The following is a 12,908-nucleotide window of genomic DNA, read 5'->3' on the forward strand; positions in this document are numbered from 1 at the left end:
TTGTGGGAGACTTTAACTGTGTATCCTGAAGGACTTCGCTACTTGGAGCGGTTTGCTTGTAGAGAATTTTGTGTAGGATACTTTCAAATTAGCAAGACTTTCAAAGATGTATGTATATATAGAATGTGGAGGGAGAGACATTAAAGTTACCTATTGCTTCTCTTTCCTGGGAGGAAACTTTTCTGGTCTATTCTTTTATCAGTCTTCTCAGTGAAACATTGTATGCCTGGTTGATCTGGTCTTTTCCAGGATACTCCTGTTGCACTTTTCTGCCTATGTGGGTTTCTGTTTCGGCAGCCTTTTAATCCTAACTTCTTACAAGTTTTGATTCCATACAGTGCTGTAATAATGTTGGTATTTCCAACCCTGGCCTATATAAAAGTGTCTGCTTATGCTTTACTGTAGAACGTAGTGTTTTGTGTCTCCTGCTGAACCCGTAGTGCTTCTGTAAAGACGTTCTAGCGTTGTTTTTTTGTTTTCTGCTCTAGCACTATTCCTGATCAAAGAACTCCCGTTGCTTCAACTCACAGCATTAGCAGTGCAACCACACCTGATCGTATTCGTTTCCCCAGAGGAACGGCCAGTCGGAGCACATTCCATGGCCAGCTCCGAGAGCGACGCACCGCGACCTACAACGGGCCACCTGCCTCCCCCAGTCTGTCCCATGAGGCAACACCACTCTCACAGACTCGAACCAGGGGCTCCACTAATCTATTTAGTAAACTAACTTCAAAACTAACAAGAAGGTAAGCCTCTTAAAACAGCAGTGCAACATTTCCTTTTTTTTTCTTCTTTTGTTTTTATAGTAGAAATATGTAGTAACTCATTGCTTAGGTGGTTTTGTCCACATTCTCTGATTAGTAGCTTAATTTCTGCAACTTCAAATGCACTTCCTTATGATTTTTTTGTAGTTCTTTTTTGGTTACAGAAGCCATTTATTTTTAGCAGTTGAATCAAATGGGATTAAAACAGTTTGGTCTGTGCTGTTTCTTCTGTGCTCTTCAACCTCATGTCATGAATGCTGCAGAGATGAAATATTTCAGCTCGGTTGAAAAGCTGCTCACTGACTGTGTGGTCCATCAGTAGATGGCATAAACTGGGATCCCAGTCTCAATGTTTAATGTACCGTTAGCAGCTCAGATTATGTTTCCCAGTCACTCTGTCAGTGTTTCCAGAATAACCTTGCTGGCAGCACACAAACAGAAATATTACAGGTGAAAGGGTAGGAGCAGGGGACAAAAGCTTTTACTGGCAGTAGTGCTATCACAGGCCATCTTAAAATTGGCAGTACTAGGGTTTCAGTCTAGGCAGGAGTCTGGTCAAACCTTGAAAACCTATTCCTATTTTGACCTTTAGTTCATATGCAGATTCTGGGGTTGGTGTAAAGGTGTTTTGGTCTAGCCAAAGCCTAACTTAAGCAGTTGTTGCCCCTGCACTAACAGTTTTTATTCTAATTGGACTTCTAACTTCAAATCCATGTATGATTTAAATTGATTCCTACAAACCCAAAATTGAAACCCACCTTTTTTCCTTCTGTATTTAAAACCCACCAGTTCACATACTTAGACCACTCTGATATCTAGAACTTGTGTTTGTAGAATTGAGGGCTTGTTTGTCTTTGCTTTAAGATAATCACCAAGATTTTGTACCCTCCTCATCATCTGAAGTTTTTTGGACAATATTATTCTGATCTTGGCCTGCTAGCTTTTGTTTTAGGGTTATACCACATCACCACCAAGCCATTTTCTTCCTGTGTGTTTTATGACTGTAGATGACTCCCTCAGTACTCTTTTTGTAGTCTCCCTATTTGTAGTCTACTATTTGTAGTAATGCTAAGCCAAACTTCAGTTTTTCACAAATGGGTGATTTCAATTTAGAGAGTAAATTTCTTTAAAAATTTAGAAATTGATTCTGTGAAGAACAAAAACATGACAGTCTAGTAAATGTTTTAATCTGTTCAGTTCTCTGCCAGGTATCACTTCCCCGTGAAATACTATGTTGTAGGAAGTTGGGTTTGGGTTTTTTCCCCTTCTTTTTCTGCTGAGAGAGAGAAATAGAAGCTTAATTTGAATATCTTTAATAGTTAAGTCATCTGCTTTATATCAAGTGAAGTCTTAATCAGACACATCCTTTTGGCACTTCTTTCCTTCTGTAGTTTTGTTTGTAATATCCTTACTTAATTTTCCATTTGACATTCCAAATGTGGACGCTCAAACTGTGAACATGCAAACTTTTCACTCAGTTGTTTAGTCAGCATTCAAACTTCTATCATTACCTCCGAGTTTCAGCTTTTGCAGTGCAGTGTGGTTTCCTTGAAGAAGTTTTTCCACACGACTTTTGACAGTAGTTTAAATTCCATCTGGGCTTGATTAAATAACGTGCAGTTGTAACACAATGGCACTGTTAGAAATGGTTAGTTTGCACTTGGAGGACCTCCTACAGCTGGGGCTCTGTTATACTTGGTGCTGTACAAACTACTAAGGAGGTGGATAGTGCCATCAAAGGACAGGGTTACGTTTCTTCTCTTTAAATAATTTTTTAAGCATTAAAACTTGTTAGTTTACTCTAGCATTCTCTATGGGAAATCAAAATTCTTTTGATTATGAACTACTTATATTCTGGTGTAGGCAGTTGTTACAGCTTGTGCCACTAAATTAGCTAAATATTTAAAGCAGTTTTGGGCACAACATGGCTGATCTGACGTTATAAAGGAAGGAAGAAACCTAACTCTGAAGATGATCAAGATATAGTTATTTAGAGTTACTGATTTTTGTTTCTATGGGAAATATATGAAGAAAATCCAAACATATTTTTATGTGACCTTGCAGATTTTGAGTTTTAAAGTGTTTTGACACCAGTACGTATTTTCATAATACATAAATTCATAAGTACTGGTGACATATTTCCCTGAAAAATTTGAAAGTAGCAGTGCCAAGAGTTTGACTCTTCAGACCCTAAATCATCTGCCTGATCTGAGAATGTATTGAAGTGTAATTTAATTGTGCGTTTAAAATGAGATCTTTTTGCATGCTTCGCTCTAAATGCCTTTTTCAATTTATTTTGTACAACATTTTTTGTTAATCATTATTTTGGCTTAATTTCTTTTAGAAACATGTCATTCAGGTTTATCAAAAGGTAGGATTTATTTATATTTAAAAAAAAGTGGCTCCTGCAATTAACAACAGATTTGGCTTTTCTAGCCTTGGTTTTCTGAAAACTAAGTTTCCTGCTGAGAACTAAATACTTTCTTTCTTCAGAGGAAAGCATAGAATAAATCCATTAACTCATGATGATACTTAAGAATCTGTGGCACCTGTATAACAAGATGCTAAGCATGCCTTGTGAATTCTTCTTTCTTTGATAGAGTTGGTAGTGCCAAAGTAATTCTGTTCTCTGTACTAATACACTTAGCATGCTTATGTTTGAAGAATGAGGTGTTTGATAACAATGATGAAAGTATAAACAAAACATAAGGTTACAACCAAATAAAGGTAAGTGATGTTAAATTTACATTATGTCTTTGTTTTATGATATTTAAGAAGAAAAAGATTTGTTGTCTGCAGCTGATACAATAGAAAGCAAACCGAGCACAGTTGTGAATTGTGTGTGTGAATGAAGATGCAATGGCTGTGTATTTGTTTTAAAATGAGATGCATTTGCTAAAGTGAATTGCAGCTGAAGTGCAAAGAGAGCACTTCACTTCTAAACAAAAAATGCGTTTATGCAAATTTATTAAAAGTGAAAAGCCCAAAAGTCTGAATCACATTTCAAGCCCAAAGGATTTAATTTAGTTTTGCAGTTTGGGAATGAATCAGGCTGCTATATATCTTCTTAATCCATTATGATTCATGAAAGTCAGTTATACAATTTTGCTGTTCAGGTAAATTTTCCAGTGGAATTTTGTGATAGCCTGTTTAGTTGTATCATATTTTGGAGCTTCTTAAAGGGTGATACTTCCAATTTCCTAGTACTGATCAAATCCAGGGAGATGGGGCCAAAAACCAAACATCTGTTTTAACTTTCAAAATGCAGAGCTATGCATGTGACTGTAATTTGAAGTTTGTCAAGGAAATCCTTAGATTAGAGAGAGGCCTGAGAAGTGTAAATTAGTGCCTAAATTTGGATTTTTAATGTATAGTCCAAGGCTAAAGGTACCCTATTTGATTAAATGAGTAAATTCCATGCCATGGTAAATAATCAGTGCTCTTCCAAACATGACTATGTTTAAAGTTGGTTGGGTCAGTTGGCATTGTCACAGCTGACTTGAGGAAAAGGAACATGGAACAACTATTAGTTAAGGAAAGAAACCATCTAACACAGCACACAGATGAAACTGAGCAGTGGCAATGGTTTTAACTCATCATGCATCGTGAGCTGTGGGGTGCAGGCCACTTTGTTAGAGGGAGCTTTTGTCTCTCTCTGTAGTCACATTGCTTTTGAAATAAAGGATTGTGATCTGTGCAACTCTCCACAACTGGATGCATCTAAGTTTGTTACAGTGCTGCTCCAAAGAAAAGTGGGAAATGCTAATATGAGTACGGTCTTGAACTAGAAGGTTACTGTTCAAATTTGAGACTTAAGGTAATTTTTAGATAACTTAAAAAAGCTTCCTTTGACTGGAGGCCAGGAGTCTTAGACCGGTGCAGAAATAGCTGCTACAGCTTCCACGAATATGTCTTTGAATAAGAGATTTGCCAAGTCTTACACCACCTACACAGGACCAGACTGTGCTTTTTAAATTCTGTTTTAAGTGGGCATGGTGTCCCTCCTAACCTGATCTGTATGTAGGTACAAAAACTGAAAATTTGGGGGGGGGTTGCCAGTTTTTTTCTTGCTGTATGTGCTATGAATCTTACCTAAGATCACTGCATTTGATACTGAAAGAACTACTGTAACTGATTAGCACATATACATAATACCACAACATCAGTTCTAGGAAGCTGAATAAAAGTAGATAATCAGTCACTTGTTGTTAAACTGAGTTTTATTATTGTACTCAGTACACAGATACATATATATATATGTATGTATGTATATCTTGTACTATGCACTGTCATTGCCAATCTGCATATTGTGGAAGTCTAACTTTTTTTCTAACAGCAAAAGTGACTCAATGTTCTGGATTTTATTGCATCATTTCTCCATTTCCATGAACTGATCTTATTTTATCATCTTGCACTTTTTGTTGGTTTTCCATAGACAGTTTTCTTTGTATTTATTTGGATTTTTAAAACTGAGTATACAAAGATGTAAAGAACAGGAAACACAGCATAACTCAGGACAGATGTGTGGAACCAGTCTGATTTGTGAAAGCCTTTTACAAACCATAAGGGAGATAATGTGTAGGTATTGCGTGACAAATGAGAACATAACTTGCTCGTGTATTTGTTCCATTCTCGAGACCAAAGGAGCATCTTGGTCCATAAAATCAATTTATGTAAAAACACAAGCAAAAGCAGAAAATTTACAACACAAACTAACACAGATGTGAAGACTGTATTAGCAGTGAGGAGGCCTCAGGGCTGCATCTCACAGGCGCACGGAAACAATAGTGGCAGTACAGTAAGTGTCTGTTCCCAAAGCACCAGTGCTGGGCTGTACAACTGGACTGTAACTGTGTCCATGGTGAAGGAAGGAGAGGCTGGCACGGCTCTCCAAAGCTTGGCATCATCCAGAGCTCATATTTGAGGATGCATGTCACTGAATGCAGTTGCTCGTGCTCAGTGAATGGAACATTGATGCGTGGAAAAACTGAACAAAGTCATGATTTTCTGAGAGGGTGTTTATTATTTCAAAGTGGCAGGTATACTATAAATAATGACCTTTCTTAGGTTTAGAGTACAGTGGTTCACAAACCGCAAAGTTTGGCTTAATTTTAACCTGAAAAGGGTGTCAGAACATCATTAGGGAATTTTCCTTACAGACTTCTCTGGACAGATTCCAGTAACAGTAAGACTGTTCATTGTTGGGGAAACTGGTTATGCTCCTATTTGCTACAACCTTCAGCAAGTTTCAAAACAAAACACAAAAAAACCCACAAAAATCCATAAATGTTTGCACCTCTTATAGGAACAGAGGAGGCTCTTTAAAGATCAAGTACTCTCCATTTTCCATTTAAGCAGCATTTTTAACTCGATTGCTTTGCCCAGTAAAACAATCATTTGATAGGTGTGGGGCTGTTCAGTTGGTACATGTCATGGTTCTTTCCTACCTACCCCTTTTCCTGTCCTGTAGAGTTGCTGTAGAGGGTGACTTCTTGGGTGTACAGACATGAAAAATCTTTTTTCACCTTCCCATGAAAATAGGTACAATAGCTGCCCACTTGGAAACTCTAGAATTAGCCAAGGGCTTACCAGTTGTCAGTCATGTTACAAGGGTGATCCCTCACCGCAGCACTCAAAAGGAAGGAAAGGAAGAAATTAAGCCTTGTAACACCCCACACACCCTGATAAAAATGCCACTGTGCATCAAAAAATAAGCTTACTGTCTTAGATTCCTATCCCTAGACACCTGTCAGCCAAACTGCTGTAATAATTTGCATTATTCAGGGAAGCCAAGTGCTACCTTAGATAGTCTTGATAAGAGCATTGTACAGGCAGCATCCTTTTGAGCAGAATTGACACTGATATGTCAAACCATGCTACTGCAATAATGGGAAGGTAGAGGGAGGCAATTTTCCCCTCAATTCTTTTTGATCCTGGGCGTTTAAAATATGGTAGCTTTAAGCAATGCAAGAAGACAGAAAGCTTAAGCTTGCTCTTGGGTGTGGAAGATGCATCAGTGTGGGAATTAATAAGATGGAGTTACCACAACTTGAGAAATCTTGGATTTATGTCTTAAATTTTTGTTAAAATATATATGCATCTTCTTTTCAATTAAGGTATTTTGGTATTGTTTAAACACCTCAGATCTGATGTGCATGCAAATACAGAGGATGATCAGACTTGTGTGTAAATAGGGGGTTTTTTTCAAATAGATATTTTATTCCCAGATAAAACTTTTAAATATCATTAGCCTGAAAATAATTGGGAGTTATTTCTTTTTTAGGAGTTTCTTACAGAGTAATACAATCACTTCAGTATACTTTGTAACTTTAGTTTCACATTTTCTGCTTTTAGAACCTCAACTTTATTCAGTGAGTTCTGCAGATTTAATATACAAACATACACTGTTAAAATTAGTAATAGTAGTTTTAAAAACTGTAATTTATAGACTCCCATTTGGTTTGACAAGTTGTTATATTCTGAGTTTGGCCTAACCTACAAAGTTCTTTACATCTTTGTTGATTTGTATTTTAACACACCTTTTGTATGATTGCAGTATCTTTTAGCAACTACTCAGATATTGTATATTGTAGTGTAAGATTTGTCTTCTCTTTCCCACTTCCTTTTGCTTCTGCATTCTTTTCAATGAGGCTCCCGACTGAATATGAGAGGAACGGGAGATTTGAGGGCTCAAGGTGAGGGTAAAATTTTTGTTTAAAATGTTCCTTAGGTGAGTTTGAACCTTTCTCCCCTTGATTATGTGGCATAGTGGCTTCAGGCAGCAGCTTGTGTTTTGTGTAAGTCATTGAAACTAAATGAAGCATTTCTGTCTGCAAAACAAGCTATTAAAGCACAGACTGACTTGGTTCTAAACTTTCATCTTTCCTGTTTCCTTTTCCCATGTGTGGGGTTGTTTGGTTTTTTTTGCATTTTAGTCATTGTGATTTGCTGTTGTCGTGTAGATGTCTAGATAAATGGTCTCTAGTGAGGCTGCAAATGTGTGGAATAACCACTGAAAGGCGACAAGATATTTCTCATCTCCAAAATCACAGATAGTTAAATATTTTTCATGTTATATTCTTTGTCCAAAATCAGCATATCAAAAGATACTAGAAATTATTGAATTTGTGCTGGTTTTGCCAACTGTTTTCAAGAAGAAAAAGCTTTCAAAAATAAAAGTAGCATTGAATAAAAGTTGGGTCTTCCCCTGGCCCCTTACAGCCTTATTAAGTTAAAACCTTAAAACAAAATACTCTTTAATTTGCTTGATGAATTTTATAATATCTGGCATATCACATAGCTGGATTTGACAGCATAGTCCTATGACTCTCAGAGTCACTGGAAGTCTTTCAATAGAAGAAAAAATACGAAAGAGGTTATCTTTAAGAAATATATGTATTTAGTTGTGGCCTTGCTATCACTTTTTATTTAACTTTTTCATAATTGCCTGCTTAATGATATTAGAAGAAAAACATTGTGTAACCAGAAATTCATTGCCAACTGTTTTAAAGAGCAGCTTGCCTTAATATTGTAAATTGAACTTGGAGGCTCAACATGAGATTTCAACTGCATGGTTTGGGGTCAATTAGGTTAACTATTTTCAGGAAATAGTAAAGTATGACAGTATATTTAAATTTGAAGAGGCAACTGACAGTGTACAAGTATTCACAGAGCAAATCTGTTTTTTCCCTGGAGGTCCAGATGTAGTTCCTTATTCTTTAGCTGCGTGACCACTGATTTTAATTAAAGTAGAAGAATGATTGCAAACTAGAAATTTCTGGAACGTTTCTTTCCTTTGTCCTGTATGACTTTACTTATCCTTACCAAAGGAAAAGCTTTTTTATTTAAAAAAAAAGTTGCAGACTTGGGAAGCACAGGCTCAATATTTTGTGCTTCATCTTAAAACCATCACCATCTTTACAAACAACATCGAGGAGGTGACTTCCAAATCTTCTTCCTGCACTTCAGCCTCAGAGGCACTTCACTGCAGAGCTTGTAGCCACAAAAGATTTCATCACTTTACCTCTGTCAGTCGTTGGTATTTAACAAATTACTGACCAACTTCAGATAAAGCATCTCCTTGCTGTTGAAGGCAACCCCAGTATCCTGCAGTGTCTGGATCTCTAGGGATCATCTCAAACACACCACCACAGGAAGGCCATGGTGTAACTGAACCAGTCCAAATCTGGGGGTGCACAGTGACCCTGGGGCAGCAGGTGGGTGCCTCTGGTCCTGCTGTCCTTCTTCCTGCTTCCAGCCAACTACTGTGGGACTCCGTGGGCCCTCACAGTGCTTGGTCTCCGAGCTGCTGCACAGGAGGAGGTGCAGAGGAACCCCCAGCACTTTTCTGCTGGGGTCACCCTGGTGTGTATAAGTGGGCACCTCCCATGGACTGGCACTCCCTGAGCACCCTTTTGTCACAAGTAGCTGCTGTTTGAATGTTCCAGAAACTTCTAGCACAGAGCTGGTGTTTCAGCTGTCCACGTGGCCCAAGAATAGGGTTTTGAGCAGAACCTGCCTTAAAATCAATTCATGGGTGACGCATGTAGTTCTGCCTCCAGAAGGTCATTTCCCTCATGCTCCTGAATCCAGTGACTTCCAGTTGTCACACATTGTGCCATACCTTCGTTTCAGCCCCAACAGCTGATGCTTTACCCTGACTGTGTGTGGACAGCAGCTGGGAAAGCGGGGCTTGGCTCGGAGCTGGAGGCTCCAGATGCTGCTCTAATACCAGTAGTGTGTGTTGAGTGTTAGTTTGCTTCACTAATGTGACCCGTGGGGAAGGTGGCTGGCGCTGCTCACTCATAAATTCCTGTCTTTCAGCCGCAATGTAGCTGTGGATCAGAAGGATGAGAACAAGGAAGCCAAGCCTCGGTCGCTGCGTTTTACCTGGAGCATGAAAACCACCAGCTCCATGGATCCCAATGACATGATGAGGGAAATACGAAAGGTCCTGGATGCCAATAATTGTGACTATGAACAAAGAGAGCGTTTCTTGCTTTTCTGTGTCCATGGAGATGGGCATGCGGAAAACCTTGTACAGTGGGAGATGGAGGTGTGTAAACTGCCAAGACTGTCCCTGAACGGAGTTCGCTTTAAGCGGATATCGGGAACATCCATAGCTTTCAAAAACATTGCTTCCAAAATTGCCAATGAATTAAAGCTGTAACAAGAAAAATAGTTAAGTTGTAAATTAGTTAGCAATTCCAAGTGTTTTTGAGAATTCCGATGGAAATGTATAGAATAACATTTAGGCAATAACTTCTGCATCCTTCTGAATAGTGATATTAAAAAAAAAAGCTGCTGAGCTGGGAGGGAGAGTTGGACTTTTTTATAAGTGCACTACAGCATTAAAGTTGCCTACTATGTAAAATATTACCCCTTCTGCTTTATTTCCATTGCTCTTTGACAACAAATTGAAACACAGAATATATTCATTTAAATATGCCTCCTGTTTGTGTGGATGTGTGAATGTACAGTATGTGTGTAATATATAAAGTATTCTATGTAAACAATTCATTTACAACATCGAGCTGTACCAGTACCTCTTTTTGGGCTAATTTTGGTGCTAAAAATTGAAATGGCCAAGGAGGAAACACTTGAGTTAATATTTAAAATGACTGAAGCGATAACCAGTAAATGCAGGTTTACAGTTCACTGCTGTGTTAAGAAAAAAAAAAGTGTGTGAAGGGTTTGGATTTACGGTTGTGAACATGATTAGTCCTGTTTTCTAAGTAGATCTCATGAGATTATTAAAAATTCACTTTTACTGAGTAAGTCTTGCATTATATTTTGCCCACCTATTTATTATTTAAGTCTGAATCAAATTTTAATAATGTAGTTAATTCGTGCATTAATATTTGGGTAAACACTTCCATTCTTCTGCTTCTGCTAAACTACTAAAATTGTACCTTTGTCCTTTTGGCTTATGGGTATTGATCGCAGCTAAGAACACTTCTCTGTTGTTCCACCGTTCCCTTAGGGAATGGGGCAGTCTAAAAGGAGGTGCTAATTGCTGACTAGTTACTTTCTTTCAGAGCAAGTTTTCCAGGTTAGACTAGGTCAGACTGACACAAAGCACAAAGGGACTCTCAAATTAAGGCCGTACTTCACTGCAAGCTGCCACATCCCAGTCGGTGCCGCTCTGAGGTCTCGCTGCAGGTAGGGCAGTGCTGTCCCTTCGTCCTGGGCACACACAGCATTGAAACCCAAAAGTGGGAATCAAATTGGTTACTGATCTCCTGTGTTGTAATGTCCCAACTTGCTGAACTACAGCCATAGGCAGTAGCAGTTAAAACTTCTCCTTGCAGCTCCCTTCCAGCGTGCTTCCCCTTGGCTCCGGTTGTATTGCTTTTGATGGCTCTGTGCCAGTTGTGTCTCTGGCTCCTGCTGCCGAGAGAATCCTCTGTCCTCTGTTAACGTGCAGTGTGTGGAGACCCACCCTTGATGAACCCTCTGATGGCCAACTAGCTTTCGGTAGGACGTGAAGCTGCTCTGGGATAGTCCCCACTATTTAACCATCTCTGCAGTGAGCCGGATCTGAGTTTGCTGACTAGAATGAAGAGATTTCTTCATGCACTGATTCCTACTGATAACTCAGTTTATTTCATCGAGGACTTGTGTAGATAATATCCTGCATTATCTACTTGACTTTTTGTATTAATGTTTTGTGGTTATATTTCAGTGAAGCACTTAAGCATGTACTTAACATGTGCTTTAAACTGGAGCCTAAATTTGCATTTTAAATTTGCAGTGAGCTAATAGTTACTCATAGTACACAGTTCAGATTTGACCCCAGGTGAAAATGCAAAGTCCTTAATATTTTGCAAGTTAGTTCTTGTGATCTGTAGTCTGTGAAGGCAGCAGACTTCCCCTCTCTTTCCCCTTAAGCATTGATATTGATTATGCTAGTTTAAAGGGTAATCATAGTTGTTAAATGTAGTAAATATTCCTGAATTTACATTTTATTCTCTATATATTCTGTATCATGCCATGGCTTGAGAACTCCAGGTGCTACCGGAGTTCAGTTGGCTTTCAGTGCTCTGCCCGTGCCTGTGCTGCTCAGTATGGTTTTTTCCATGAAAACTCCATTTTGTAATAGCAATAAGACATTTCAGGGCAGTCATTGTACTTTCTCAGGTGAATGGTCACCTATCCTTTCACTTCCTACATTTTAAGCACTCCTCCAAATGTATTTTTTTCACCCGGCAGTGCACTTTGTTGTCTGAACTGAAAAAGTGTTCTGATAAATGATGTAAATCTGTATTCAATGGAAGTTCCAAAAGGTTTCATATTAAATGTTTTCTGAACTACTCTCTTCCTACTTTACCTGTTAAGTATGTAAGTGTTTCTAAAAAAAGTGCACCACTATCATTCTTTGGATATTTAAAGTTTGTACTTTGGGTTTTTTTCTTGAAGTGTTCTCAAAAGGTTCTTTCAGGGTAAATCTTTATTTGAGGTACTAAAAAAATCACTGATTATAATCAGAAACAGATTTTTAACAGCTTCCTTCCCAAATGCTTTGTAAAATTACCGAGTTGCAAGCATATACCCTTGTTTCTTTAGCACACTGCATGTTTGGTGTTCAAGCCTCTGGAAGTTGCCTGGGAAAGAAAAGTGCTTTCTTCAGCTCTCCAAACCAGAGACAAGCTGCTTCCCAAACACAGGCCTTTTACCTGTTTGTATTCCCTGGAAATCTGTGTAGGTTTGCAGGCACTGCTACTGATAGGACTCTGCAGAACCACAGCTGGCTTTTTTCTCCTTAAGAGGCAAGTTTTAAAAATAATCAGAGGTCATTGTGTGGTGAGGAGGTAGCAGGAGGACTGGGTGTTTTTGGGACACATGAAGAGCAACCAAGAAGTGTTTTTATGTAATGACATGACTGGTGCCCTGGAATGTGTGGTCCAAGTGGTGTTGGGGGGTGTTTGTAATGGGCTCCTGACTAAAGGTTTCCATTGCTGAAACCCATGTCATCCAGCTCTGAGAGTGTCTCTTGATTGCTGGGTCTGGCAGAGAAAAATGTCGTACAGTTTGGGTTGCAGGAGTTTACTGCATTAAATAAAAGCGTTTAAAGATACATACATCAAATAAATACCTGAACACTGAGCACGAACAAACAAGTCGCGATACCCTTTTTCTCATGCA

At 38.7% G+C, this 12,908-nt stretch overlaps 1 protein-coding gene across 12 annotated transcripts in view; it reads left to right on the forward strand.

The window, feature by feature from the left end:
- Positions 1-12,081, forward strand: part of MARK3 (microtubule affinity regulating kinase 3) — a 62,303-nt gene extending 50,222 nt beyond the window's left edge. For 3 of the 12 annotated variants that reach the window (XM_032692421.1, XM_032692428.1, XM_032692423.1), the window contains 4 exons: positions 489-746; positions 3,109-3,135; positions 7,415-7,459; positions 9,588-10,541. In XM_032692421.1, the coding sequence (XP_032548312.1) occupies positions 489-746; positions 3,109-3,135; positions 7,415-7,459; positions 9,588-9,933 (676 nt within the window). In that variant the 3' untranslated portion in view covers positions 9,934-10,541. Of the gene's footprint in view, positions 1-488; positions 747-3,108; positions 3,136-7,414; positions 7,460-9,587 lie in introns of all 12 variants that reach the window. The other 9 variants (XM_032692427.1, XM_032692432.1, XM_032692424.1 and 6 more) reach the window with 5 other exon arrangements.
- Positions 12,082-12,908: the final 827 nt, after the last annotated feature.

The sequence above is a fragment of the Chiroxiphia lanceolata genome, chromosome 6, assembly GCF_009829145.1.
Source record: "Chiroxiphia lanceolata isolate bChiLan1 chromosome 6, bChiLan1.pri, whole genome shotgun sequence".
NCBI classification, from domain to species: domain Eukaryota; kingdom Metazoa; phylum Chordata; class Aves; order Passeriformes; family Pipridae; genus Chiroxiphia; species Chiroxiphia lanceolata.